General features: G+C 38.7%; 2 protein-coding genes across 3 annotated transcripts in view; both read right to left on the reverse strand.

The window, feature by feature from the left end:
• Positions 1–14,005, reverse strand: part of EXOC2 (exocyst complex component 2) — a 203,884-nt gene that overhangs the window by 154,735 nt on the left and 35,144 nt on the right. The window contains exon 3 of one of the 2 annotated variants that reach the window (XM_025383677.1): positions 10,397–10,484. The exons of the other annotated variant lie outside the window; for it this stretch is intronic. The gene's annotated coding sequence lies outside the window, so the exon portion shown is untranslated. The remainder of the gene's footprint in view (positions 1–10,396; positions 10,485–14,005) is intronic. 2 annotated transcript variants of the gene reach the window in all.
• Positions 9,170–14,005, reverse strand: part of HUS1B (HUS1 checkpoint clamp component B) — a 39,903-nt gene continuing 35,067 nt past the window's right edge. Inside the window, exon 2 of the mRNA XM_025383678.1 lies at positions 9,170–10,484. Within this exon, the coding sequence (XP_025239463.1) occupies positions 9,338–10,459 (1,122 nt within the window). The 5' untranslated portion in view covers positions 10,460–10,484 and the 3' untranslated portion in view covers positions 9,170–9,337. The remainder of the gene's footprint in view (positions 10,485–14,005) is intronic.

A 14,005-nucleotide genomic window follows, 5' to 3' on the forward strand; every position in this document is an offset into this window, starting at 1 on the left:
ACTTTTGCTATTCTGGAAAGTTTTCTGTAAGTTTGAAGTTACAGTAAAATAAAAAGTTATCAAATATAATGCTTTGGTAATATTTTGAAATTAAACACAAACACATCCCATTAACATTATCCTGCTACACAACCTGTTAGGCTCATTGTTCCTGAAAGTTGAAAGATATTTATTTTCACATTTGACAACAGCAAAATGCACTAATAAGCAATAAATACACTGATATTACATAAACATACTAGGTAATTTAATAGTTAAGTTTATATAAAATTATATGTTTTGGAAGTATTATTTTACTGGAATACACTATTGCTACCTCTTTGAACTTGCTTCTAAACACAGACAAAAGTATGGAAAGCTTGTTTTGCCAATGTGCTAGAAAACTATTATAAATTGATAAACATGAGATTTAGTATGGTAACATATTAATAAAAAATTATAGGAGAGCAAAGGCATATTTCAACACAAAGTTCTTTAACAACAGCTTCAATAAACAGACATCATGTTGCCCCAAGATACCAAAACACTGCAGGGAAAGCAAGTATTAAGCAAAACGTGGGTAATCAACCCACCTCATTAATTAATGCTTACAAACCACTTTGTGAGAGGAAAATACTTTCCTCAATTGGCATGGAACATGAAGCTGCCACTGGGTGGTGATTTAATTATCTTCTTGACATGATTAAGCTATGTCCTAAGTATTACAACACAAATTAAATAAGCATGTGGTTACAAGAGAGTACTTTCAGATTCTGGTCTAGATCACATAAAGAACCAAATTTTTCAGTAGAAATACACTGCTCTCCTTGTTTCCAGAAAAACAGTAGTATGAAAACCTAATAAAAATAATTACCACTGACATTAATATTACTGAAAAGATGATAAGTAGAAATATCAGACTGTCAGAGATCCTTGGTGGTTTTGATTATCAGTAGGGCTGGTATTTCACAGAATCAGAGCTAAAGGAGACCTGACCCAGCTGGCATCTAGTCTCTTCACCTGAAGACACTGTAACCTAGAGCTGTTGAGTGTCTTTTTCAAGAGCACACAACTGACGAGCTGTCAAACAGACCAGATCCTTGGTGTCCTGATTCATAAGAGTCTAGTATCCTCTTCCTTCTATAACCACCATGTGTCCTATGAGGTCATTTGTGAATGTGACCACTCACATTCTAAGAACCTTCATTGTTTCCCCAGTGACGGGGGCTCTGGCTCACTCTGGTGTGAAACATAACTGCAATTAGAATACCTCTGGTCTCACAGAAAGCAAAACTAAAAAACTAGGGCAGGGCAATTCCAGTTTACTCCCACTATTTCAAATCCATTTTGAGGTCATTTACACAGGGCTCTTAATCTTAACTGTGTTACCCTCAAAATCTGTCCAACTAAAAGTAATGTCTGGTAATAAAAGGTAAGGTCTGGGCCACCATGGATAGTCATGAAATCAAAAAGTCTGATCTATTTTCTTACTTATGACTCAAGAGTACATGTAGGTGTCTTCCAGACACACAAAGCAGAGTCAACTGAAAAGCCAGCATGCATTACACTGGTTCATTTGCAACAATCCTATTTCCTTACCATGAAGAATTACCTACACATACCCAAACCAGAACAGACCATTATGCCAGGAAGACCTGTCATTTAATTTACGAATATAAGAACATCCCTGCCTTTCACAATGCAGTATGCATAGCACATACAACAGTTCTTGCGACATAATATACACTCAGTAATTTGTGAACGAACTATAGGAAGAGATGTCTCCTCTCAACCTGCCTTCAGTTAAAGACATACTACGTGACAGTATGCTATGTTTGTTGATATGTTCTTATCAATAGGTAATGCTCTTATGTTTAAAATCACAAATGAATGAAACAATTTATTATTTGTTTCTTTCAGGAAAGAGTCTAAGGCTTTAAGGAAACAGAATTCAGTTTCTGAATATTTTCAGTCTGACAACCCATGCCAGACTCCTTTGAGTTTAAAGGAACGCTCTAGTCTACAGCTGTCATTGTCTACAAATTTTCCTCACAAATATTCCAATTGTCATAAAACAATGACATAAAACATTTGTCATAAGGTCTTTCTTATATAAATACGCTAAACAGAGGTCAACAAAAGTCTGACTTTGCCTGTCATAAACTTCGCTTGTTTAACTAAAGCAATATACAGTCTTTTAACTTCATAGCCATTTAAGACAATTAAGAAAGCACTAAGGAATAAAGTGAATAAGCCTATTCCAAAAGCACCTACCACAAACTTTTGAAAACTCTTCTTTTCTGTTTTTTTGAGACAAGGTATGGCTCTGTCAACCGGGTTGGAGTGCGGTGGCGTGACCACGGCTCACTGCAGCCTCAAACTCCTGGGCTCAAGCAAGCCTTCCACCTCAGACTTACAAGTAGCTGGGACCACAGGCATGCACCACCATGCCTGCCTAATTTTTATATTTTCTGTTACAGAGATAGGGTCTTGCTCTGTTGCCCAAGCTGGTCTTGAACTCCTAGGCTCAAGCAATCTGCCCGCTTCAGCCTCCCAACGTGTTGGGGGGATTACAGGCATGAGCCACTGCACCAGGCCCTAACTCTTTTCTTTTTAAGAGATGGAGCCTCATGGTGTTTCCCATGCTGGAGTGCCGTGGAAATTCACAGGTGCGATTGGGGTGCATTACTACCTCCAACTTCTGGCTTCCAGTGATCCTCCTTCCTCAGCCTCCAGAGTAGCTGGAACTACAGGCCCGCACCACTGTGCCTGGCCACAAACTAATTTTATCTTTGGAAAGCAGAGGGATAAAGAGGTAAAACAGCTATTATTACTCATGTAAGGAAAGTTAATGCAGATAAGAATCAGGAACTTTTATTAGGTCAGACTCTGGCACAAGAAAACTAACAATATACAAAATACTAAACTAACAATATACAAAATACTAAATAATGCAAATGGAAAAATAATAAAGGTTGGGAGAATGGGAGTACTTACTGGGAATTTCACATATATACACAGATATATAAGATGGGGTACAAATTATTACATACTGACTCCTAGCCTAAGAACCACAATACACACTTATGTACTATCCACTACCAAAGAGAGTTACGGGTTTGCTTAAAAACAAAAAATCATAATGCTGATGTGTTTCCAGACTCATGTTAATTCACCAAGTATTTCTCAAATGCCTGGACCCAAATGGGGATAACCGGAACCAGGAGGGTCCTTACAGAAATTAACCAGGGTAAGAGACACTTGTCTGATTTATTTTGATAATGGCAATATATTCACTGAATAAATATACACTCAAGAGTAATTTGTTTTCAGCAGCAAAATTTTTAAAAAGTACAAGTCTGTCATATGAATAAGTCAGTTTAGCTTTCAGCAAATGGTATCTAGTGGGACAATAAATTCTGGGTATAAGAAAGCACTTTAATACATTTTCCAATCACTTATTTTCTACAGATACAGTGAAACCTAAAAGGCATAGTGTTTTCTTGCTTCTCAGTAGTCTCCCTATGAGAAACAATGGAAGATGCTTAAATAATTTGTAAACTTGAGGCTTTGACTTTTTTTAATGTAAGACTTTATTTTCACTGAATATCATTTTGTGCAGCAAATAAATTCCTGCCTGCCTGCAAGAGCAAAGGACATCTTCAAACAAGGACAAAATGACAACGCCCTTCCAAAAAGTTCGAGGTTTTTTAAATTTAAATTTTATCTTTATAAATTAAGTAAAACATTCATATGGTACTCTAGATTTATTGTAATGAACAAAAGTATATCCAAGCTGTAAGTCTCTTGAAACATTTATGAAGAGTCTGGAGACTGGGTTCTAAACTGAGTTCTGGCATTAGGAAATAAAAACGCTTGTTGACTTTTACGCACTGCGAAACTTTTCTCATCTACCAACAAGATGATTGGATGAGATCAGCTCTAAGGCATTTCTGAGCTCTTGTTCCTATGAGAGTCCTTTACAAAGCTTTTAAATTCAGCAACTAATGCATGACTATAGAAACAGGCACTCTCTAGTTTTTCATAATTAAACTAAAAATGATAATAATAGCATGCTATTCATTTTTAAATTTCTGTATTGTAAAATGTTTTTATTGTATAATTATACAATATTAGTTAAAACATTATATTTAGATGTTCTATTGATTTTTAATATTATAGGCAACATATCTCTGCAGATTAGGAAATAACCTAAGTAGAATAATAAATTATCTTTTCCATTTTCAAAAGCTACATTACAAAACTAGGCTATAAAACTTTTGATAGATACTTCTTGTTAATGAATTACTAAAAGTAAACCATAATAATCCATCAAAGATTAAACTGTAAAATTATTTATGTTCTAAAACAAACCATAAGATTTTTCATTTCTCTTGGTTTTATTAAGTATATAAAGACAAAGCAACAGAACTAGAGACAGACAACTGGAGGAAAGAAGAAGAGAGAGTATGAAACCAGTAAAAAATATTTTTTATTAGAGTTTGAAAATTTTCATTTAATTGCTCTGAAAAGGGAAAAAATTTGGAAGTGATGCCTGAAACAAACACGATACGGAATTTCCGTTACATCAATCAATACCTGCAGATCTTGTACCTTCCTCACTGCAGTAAGGCATGTGTGCTGCATTCTGCTCTTGCATTTAAAGTCTACAAAAGGCCAGGCGCAGTGGCTCGCGTCTGTAATCCCAACACTTTGAGAGGCTGAGTTGGGCACATAACTTGAGGTCAGGAGTTTGAGACCAGCCTGGCCGACATGGTGAAACCCCATCTCTAATAAAAACACAAAAATTATCCAGGCGTGATGGCGGGCGCCTGTAATCCCAGCTACTCGGGAAGCTGAAGCACGAGAATCACTTGAACCCAGGAGACTGAGGTTAGGGTCAGCTGAGATTGTGCCACTGCACTCCAGCCTGGGCAACAGAGCAAGACTCTGTCTCAAAAAAATAAATAAATAAATAAAAATAATATAAAGTCTACAGAAGTGCTCATGAGGGCAGAACATTTTTTAAATGAACCAAAAAATGGCTTGATTAAAAATCTTTATGGCCGGGCGCGGTGGCTCACGCCTGTAATCCCAGCACTTTGGGAGGCCAAGGCGGGCGGATCACAAGGTCAGGAGTTTGAGACCATCCTGATGAACATGGGGAAACCCCATCTCTACCAAAAATACAAAAATTAGCTGGATGTGGTGGTGCGCGCCTGAATCCTAGCTACTCAGGAGGCTGAGGAAGGAGAATTGCTTGAACCCGGGAGGCGGAGGTTGCAGTGAGCCAAGATCATGCCACTGTACTCGGTCCTGGATGACAGAGTGAGACTCCATCTCAGAAAAAAAAAAAACAAACAAAAACAAACAAAAAAAACTTTGCAAACAGCTCTGAAAATGCTCACCAAATAAAATATTCACACATTTTTATATGTAACTCAGAAGGTATAGTTTCAAAGAGCATACACTATACCTCCAAAGTGGTTATTAATAATTTTTAAAGACTACTTCAGAAATACTTTTGAAAACAACTGTTTAAACTTCCCATGTTATAACTTTAATAGCATTAAATCAGAATCTAGTCCAAAGGAAACAGATCTTAATAAGCCAGAGGGTTCAAGTGACTTGCCTGGGTCTAACGTTTGTGTGTTCTTTCCACACCACCACAGGTGGAATTTAGAAATCATCAAAACAAAATAAATTAACACGTTTAAGTGTTTTATCACCAAATCTAGTAGTAGGAAACTTTTCATTAGTGATAAAATGTAGTCATGGGAATTTACTAACTATGCAAATATAAAGGTTGCCAAGTTAACGGCTTATCTTACTGCATAAGCCACCAAAAAAACTAAACTAAAATTTAGTATAAAAGAATATGAGCTACTCCTCTCCCTGAGACTGTTCATCACTATACCATCCTTTTATAACCCCTCTCTTCCTTTTTCTCAAAACAATGAAACAGTAAGAATTATTTTATAAGTAAAGTACTGGAATACTGGTGGGGCTGGGGATGGGGAAGGGAAGAGGATGAATGGAAACCTGATTTATCCAAAAATTACCCTTAAAGCAACATTTTAGTTAACATGAACTTGACTACAGTTTACCTCCTTTTATTGTGCTTCACTTTACTGTACTACTCAGATACTGCACTTTTTACAAATTGAAGGTTTGTGGCAACCCTGCATCAAGCAAGCCTATCAGTGCCATTTTTCTAAAAGCATGTGCCACTCCATGTCTCTGTGTCACATTTGGTAACTCCTGCATTATCTCAAATGTATTCATTATCATTCTATCTGTCATGGTGATCTGTGATCAGTGTTCTCTGATGTTACTACTGTAACTGTTTTGAGGCACCACAAACCAGGCTCATATGACAGAGGGAACTTAATTGATAAATGTGTGTGTGACTGCTCTACCAACCAGCATTCTCTCTCCCTATTCCCTGAGATATAAAAATATTGAAAGTAGGCCAATTCATAACCCTACAATGGCCTCTAAGTGCTCAAGTGAAAGCAAGAGTTTCAAGTCTCTCACTTCAAATCAAAAGCTAGAAATAAGCTTAGTAAGGAAGCCATGTCTAACGACCTGACAGCCTAAAGTCAGGCCTTCTTGTGGCAAACTATTAGCCCAGTTATGAATGCAAAGGAAAAATTCTTGATGGAAATCAAGTTACTCCAGTGAACACATGAATAATAACAAACTGAAACAGCCTTATTGCTGATACGGAGAAAGTATGAGTGATCTAAACTGAAGACAAACCAGCCACAACATTCCCTTAAGCCAAAACCTAACCCAGTGTAAAGCCCTAACTCTCTTCAATGCTATGAAGGCTTAGAGAAGCGAGGAAGCTGCAGAAGAAAAGGCTGTAGTTAGAGGATGGTTCATAAGGTTTACAAAAGAGGCTATTTCCAGAACATAAAAATGCAAGGTGAAGCAAGTACTTATGCAGAAGCTGCCGCAAATTATCCAGAAGATCTAGCTATTATAAGATCACTGATGAAAGTGGCTACACTCAATGACACATTTTCAATGAAGACAAACAGCTGGGAAGAAGATGCCATCTAGGACTTTCATAGCTAGAGAGGAGAAGTCAATACCTGGCTTCAAAGCTTCAAGGCCAGGCTGACTCTGTTGTTAGGAGCTAATGTAGCTGGTGATTTTCAGTGGAAGCCAATGCTCACTTACCATTCTGAAAATCCTAGGGCCCTTAAGAATTATGATAAATCTATTCTCCCTGTGTTCTATCAATAGAACAACAGAGCCTAGATGACAGCACATCTGTTTACACCACATGGTTTAGTGAATAATTTAAGACCACTGTTGAAACCTGATCCTCAGAAAAAAAGATTTCTTTCAGAATATTACTGCTCATGGACAATGCATCTGCTCACTCAAGAGTTCTGGTGGAGACACAAAAGGAGATGAATGTTTTCATGACTGCTAACACAATATCCATTCTGCAGTCCATGGATCAAGGAGTAATTTCATCTTGCAAGTCTCATTATTTCAGAAATAAATTTTGTACATTTATAGCTGCCATGGATACTGATTCTCTAATGGATCTTGGCAAAGTAAATGGAAAACCTTCTGGAAAGGATTCATCATTCTAGATGGCATTAAGAACACTGATGATTCATGGGAGGTCAAAATATCAACATTAACAGGAATCTAAAAGATGATTCCAACCAGCACGAATGACTTCAAGGAGTTCAAGACTTTGGTGGAGGATGTCACTGCAAGTGTGGTGGAAGTAGCGGGAGAACTAGAATTAGAAGTGGAGGTTGGACATGGTGGCTCATGCCTATAATCCCAGCACTATGGAAGGCCAAGGTGGGAGGATCTCTTGAGGACAGAAGTTCAAAACCAGCCTGGTCAACATAGTGAGACTCCCTCTCTACGAAATACAATTAAAAAGTTAGCTGGGCATGGTGGCATGCACCTATAGTCCCAGCTACGGGGGAGGCTGTGGAAGGAGGATTGTTTGAGCTCAGAAGTTTGAAGCTGTAGTGAGCCATGATTGTGCCACTGCATTCCAGCCTGGGTGACAGAGTAAGACCCTGATTTAAAAAAAAAAAAAAGTAGAGCCTTAAGGAATTGCTACACTCTTAAGATAAAACAAACAGATGAAGAGTTGCTTCTTATAGATAAGCAAAGAAAGTGATTTTTTTGAGATGGAATCTACTCCTGGTGAAGATGCTGTGAATACTGTTGAAATAACAACTAAAGATTTAGTACAGTGTATAAACTTGGTTGATAAACCAGTAGCAGGGTTTGAGAGGACTGACTGTTTTTGAGAAGTTCTACTGTGGACAAAATACCCAAAGCATCCCATGATAAAGATAAATCTTTCACAAAAGTCAATCGATCCAGCAAGTTCACTACCTTATTTTAAGAAACTGCCACAGCTACCTGAGCCTTCCAACAACCACCACTAGCATCGGTCAGCAGCTATCAAGAGGGAGATAAAGACCTCCCACCAGCAAAAAGATTATGACTTGCTGAGGGCTCAGATGATGAGTAGCATTTTTTACCAATGAAGTATTTTAAAATTAAGATGTATACTTTTTTAGACATAGTACTATTGTACTCTCAACAGACTACAGTGTAATGCAAACATAAGGTTTATATGTACTGAAAATCCAAAAACTCATCTGTCTTTATTGCAATATTTGCTTTTTGCAGTGGTGTGGAACCAAACTTGGAATATCTCTGAGATACGCCTATATTTCCTTGATTCCTAATGTGAATATGATACATGTGAAAAATTGTGAAAAATGAATCTAATAAATAAGCAATTCAAACTATGTAGATAATAAATCTCAAAACCATGTATACTGATACATTCTTTGATATATCCTACGACAAAACACAGCTTAACAAAGAATATGTAATGCGCACACACGCTAAATACCTTTCATCTTGCAGATATATTCAGCTCTCTACATAAGAAATACCCTCGAAAAACATTTATGCATATTTTAAAATGAGAACTTTCCCGCTTTACAACAGCAGCATTTTATAATAAAATACTGATGCAATTGTTTCAGGATTCAAAAATATTTATTTCATTACAACCCTGTTTTTCCCCCCGAAAAAAAGAGTTGAAGAATAATTTTCTTGTTAGAATCTTAAGCAGGAAAAAAAACCTGACAAACCCAACAAACAAAAACATAAATTACCCAACTGTTTTATCAATGCTTTAATATAAATTTTGCAAAGGAGGAAGGGCTCCACAAAATATACGCCCTGTATAAGTCAGAGAAGGTGCAAACTTTCAACCCAATTAACTCAGGGTCTGTTTCAGTTTTGAAAAGATCATAAGCTTAAAAAAAAGAAATCTACGCTGGCTGAATTTTTACAAAGCAGGAATGAAATACTGGAGAGAGACATCTTCTTGAACCAAAACAAGCTGAAGAAGGCTATTGTCCCAAATATTGCATAAGGCCATCGTGGGATTTATTTGCTGTCCCTCCAAAAACTGCAGGAGCTTCCGATTATCTATTCGCACTTGCACCATGCTCTCCGGGTCTCTGTGTGGAGGCACACCAGCCGACTCCGGAGGGTTTCCAAGATTTTTAAAGTAACTTTTAATGGACACCACCTCCGTCTCCATACTCAGGGTCATCCTGCCCCTGAGGTTTGCTTCCACCAGCACGTGATCGCCCACGTTCGCCATCCTCTCCACGATGCTCCTCAGCGTCTTCCAGCGCGGCAGGTGGATGCTCGCGTCGGCGGCGCGCAGGCTGGGCGGCGGGCAGTCTCGCCACGCTCTCCGGGGAAGCACCTGCACGGGCAGATCGTGCACCACGCTGCGAGCGCGGCCCAGGGGCGAGGCCAGCGCCACCGCCACCGTGAGGCAGGGGCAGCGCCTGTGGGTCAGCTGCAGCTTCAGGGACGACGCGCCCGCCGCGCTTCTCGCCGCCCTGGACAGGTGCTCCGCCGTCAGCTCCAGGTGGATCTCATCGAGGTCTTCCGAGGCACCTTCCATGCGAAACTGCTGGAAGGCCCCCCGCCGCACCTCGCACCACAGCCCGGCCTCGCACCGCAGCCCGGCCTCACGGAGGCCGCGGAAGCCCGCGGGGCCGAAGCACAGGCTGTCAGGGCGCACGCGGAGCACGCAGACCTTCGCCAGCCTCGCGACGGTGCCGCTGACGTGGATGAACAGCTCTAGACGGCCCTTGCCGGTGATCTTGGCGCGAAACTTCATGACGCCACAGCGAAGGCAACTCGGGGCCTCTGAGGGGGATGCCGCGTGCCACAAGTCCTTCCGGTCCGCTGGGGTCCCCGGCGCTGCCCTCCCCGCCCTCCCTCCGGGCCCCAGCAGGGAAGGCACTCGGGTTCCGGGCTCTGTTCTGGCTTCCGCAGCCCCAGGCCTGGAGCCGACGCCGGGTGGGCGCGCCAACGCCGTTCTCACCTGCCCGCCAGCCCTCTCACAAAACGCTTCCGTTTCCGCTCCGGTTATGAGAAGAGCAGGCATTCCACTGCTGACACTCCTCAGTATTCTCGCCACTATGAAGACAAAGTCATCACTCAGATAAATAACCACTTTTAATCTCTATGGCATACACACTGATACCATCTTCATCAATCGTACATGAAGATAGAGTTCCACGGGTCGTACGAAATTATAGCATACTAGGCACACATTTTACAACCTCATCTTCACACATAAAATATGTAACAGGCATCTCTCCATGTTGGTGAAACAGATCTACATCATTTTCATGGCTGCTCAGTTTTCCAATGTATAGAGTTAGAATACAAGTGGCACTCAGATGATTTCCAATTTTTTGCTATTATGAACACAATGAATATTTTTGTACAAAATAAGTTTTGCCCATTTACCCAAGTATTTCCTTGCGTTAAATTCCGAAGTGAAGTGCTCGTCAATGAATGCACTTTTAAAATCCTAATAAATATTTTCAAACTGGTCTGCAGAAAGCTGCGTGAACACTCTAGCCCACCAGCAACACTGGGTATTAGCAATCTGTTTCATCTGTGGCACTCTGGCAGGCAAAAAAAAAAAAAAATTCAACTTGCACTGTGTGTGAATTCCATTTTATGGCCTTCGCATCTTTTTACTGAGTTTATTTTTCTTGATTTCAAGATATCTAGCAAGAACATTAACCCTCTGTCCATTACATGTACTGTAAATATCTTCCCCAGTTTATCATGTGACTTTTCACACTGTTTTTGGTACTCTTTGCTCTTGGGAAATACTGAATCTTTTTTTATGTCAAACCTATTGACCTTTTCTCTACTACTTCTAGGATCATGCTTTCAAAGTCCTGTTTCTGGTACTTTAATGTTATCTGTTTTTATGACTTAGTTGTTTGACTCAGTTGAAATCTTGCAGTACCGAATACCTAGCTGATACACACAATTCACTAAACAATCCACTTCTCCACTAATCTGAAATGTCAATTTTATTTTAGACAAAAAATTCTCATTTTTGCCTCAATGTTTCCTGGCCCTCTCTATATTTTCTCCCACTGCCCTATCTTGCACCTGTACCAGTGATTTAATTTCCATATTATATTTCAATATCGAATAGGACAATCTTTCAGAACTTCTCTCATTCTCTCACAGATATTGCTCCAGAGGAACTCAAAAATATTTTGTCAGAGTCTAAAAATAATCTTCCTGGAATTTTGCTGGGAATTATCACCACCCTGACATAGTACATACTTACACTTCTTTGTTTGCTGTCTAGCTCTAACCACAATAATGTAACTTAGAGGAGTTATTTGTTCCGTATACCACTGGACAGCCAGCATTTAGAACAGTATCTGCCATGCAACTGGTGTTCAACACAAATTTTTACATGAATGTATGAAATGTATAAATTGCAAGGTAATTTCAGGATATTTTGTATATATATTAAAAAATATATATATATATATATATATATTTTTTTTTTGAGACAAAGTCTGACTCTCATCGCCCAGGCTAGAGTGCAATGACGTGATCTCAGCTCACTGCAACCTCTGCTTCCCGCCTCGGCCTCCTGAGTAGCTGGGATTACAGGTGCCTGCCACCATGCCCAGCTAATTTTTGTATTTTTAGTAAAGACGAGGTTTTACCATGCTGGCCAGGCTGGTCTCCAACTCCTGATCTCAAGTGATCTGCCCGCCTTGGCCTCTCAAAGTGCTGGGATTACAGGTGTGAGCCACCGCGCCTAGCCAGGATATTTAAAATATTTACATTAAATCCTCCCACTTATTCAAACCATTTTTTTGACTGTCAATGAATTATTCAGTTCTGTTCTTGGGGAATTCACATAATATATAGTATCTTGAAGTCAGTCAAGTCACTGAGCTCTCCTGAAATAATTTTTCAACTGATCTTTTATGTTTCTTATGTAGAAAATCTTACTATCTTCATGTACTATAATTATGGCTTTTACTCTTCAAGGTTTATGTCATTTATTTAACTGACATTGTGTTTGATGTAGTTTTCAAAACACTGCTGAATAACAGTGGTACTAGCATCTGTCTTATTTGTAACTAATGAGGAATCCTATAGAGCAGTGTTTCCCAAATTGTCATTAGTGCCCCCAAGAGTCTTTTTAGGTTTTTTCCCTAATTGCCCTTCATGAAATTTTATTAATAATACCATTAATATAATATATATCTGTATTATATACTATATGTATATCTTTACTTTATGTCAATTTATTTTGTCCCCTCAAGAATTATTCCTCCTGTTGATAATCCATGCTTTAACATTTCACCATTAACATGATGTTTGCTATTAATACTTTATTATGCAAACAAAATATTTAGTCTTAATTTCTTGGGGTTCTACTTTTAAAATTAGGAATGGATATTAAATTTTATCGAATAGTTTTTCATCATCCTTCAAGATAATTTCTCACCTAATATAGCAAATTAAAGTAATAGATTTCCAATTACTGAATTACTGTATAATCTAGGAATAAACAGTACTTGGTTCCATGTTCCAGTCCTTTAAACACTCCTGGATTTGATTTACTAACATTTTACTTAGGAGTTCTACATCTTTAATTTTACTTGTAATTGGTCTAGAATTACCTTCTCTTGCACTATTAATTTGCTTTTGGTATCCAGACACATTCAACATTTCAATATTATTGGGCAGTTCTATAACCACAGCAGCTATGTTTCACTTACAGAAAGAATGTGAAGTTTCCCATACTTGTCACCTTATAGTAGCTTAAATAGTACAGGAATAATCTGTTCCTTGTAGGTTTCCTGTAAGTAGCTTCTAAAACCATCTATTTCTAGTGCCTTGCTGGGTATGAGTATTTGGGAATTTCTTTCATGCTTCTATGTCCGTATGTCTTAAGACAATTTTACTGTATTTTGAGAAAGTCAGAAATGTCATTTTGATTTTCAAAGTTAATATGCTTTTATATGTAAAAATCTATTTTCTCAGAGTTAGATGTGCCAATCAATGACTGTTTTACTAATTTTTATAGTCTTTGATGTAAGTTGTCAATTCTATTTTCTTTTTTCAGAAGAACCATGATCAAATTCATCACTTTCCACTTCAGTATTAACTCCTTTTTGCATTTTGCTATTTCCTTCCTACCTTTCTGGACTGAACACTTAGTCCATTTGTTTTCATTCTCTTTGCTTAATAACATTTAGAGCCACTATTTTTCCTACCTGTAGCTTTGATCATATAGCATTATTAAATAAAATTATGAAAAGCCACTGATTTGAACTGAGTTGCTGCATTACACCCAACAGAGCAACTCAAAATGGAGTCACTCATGCTAGGTTTCCAAATCACAAACCAAAATCTAAACTGTTTACCTGTAATATCTGACCTTGCAGGAAATCTTGAGGAATGCACTAAAGTTTCTTTTGTCGAATCTCTTTATTTACTTATTTAGTGAGCTTCCCTGATGCACATTTTAGATCAAGAGTCAGGAAACGGATTTAGGGGGACAGATCATTGTGTCAACAGGAGGCAGGACTAGATCGCAGGCCCAGAGAGAGCAGCATGGGAAGGCTTGCGTTGTGAATTTTAGCCCCAG

Source organism: Theropithecus gelada, chromosome 4, assembly GCF_003255815.1.
Source record: "Theropithecus gelada isolate Dixy chromosome 4, Tgel_1.0, whole genome shotgun sequence".
Taxonomy (NCBI): Eukaryota; Metazoa; Chordata; class Mammalia; order Primates; family Cercopithecidae; genus Theropithecus; species Theropithecus gelada.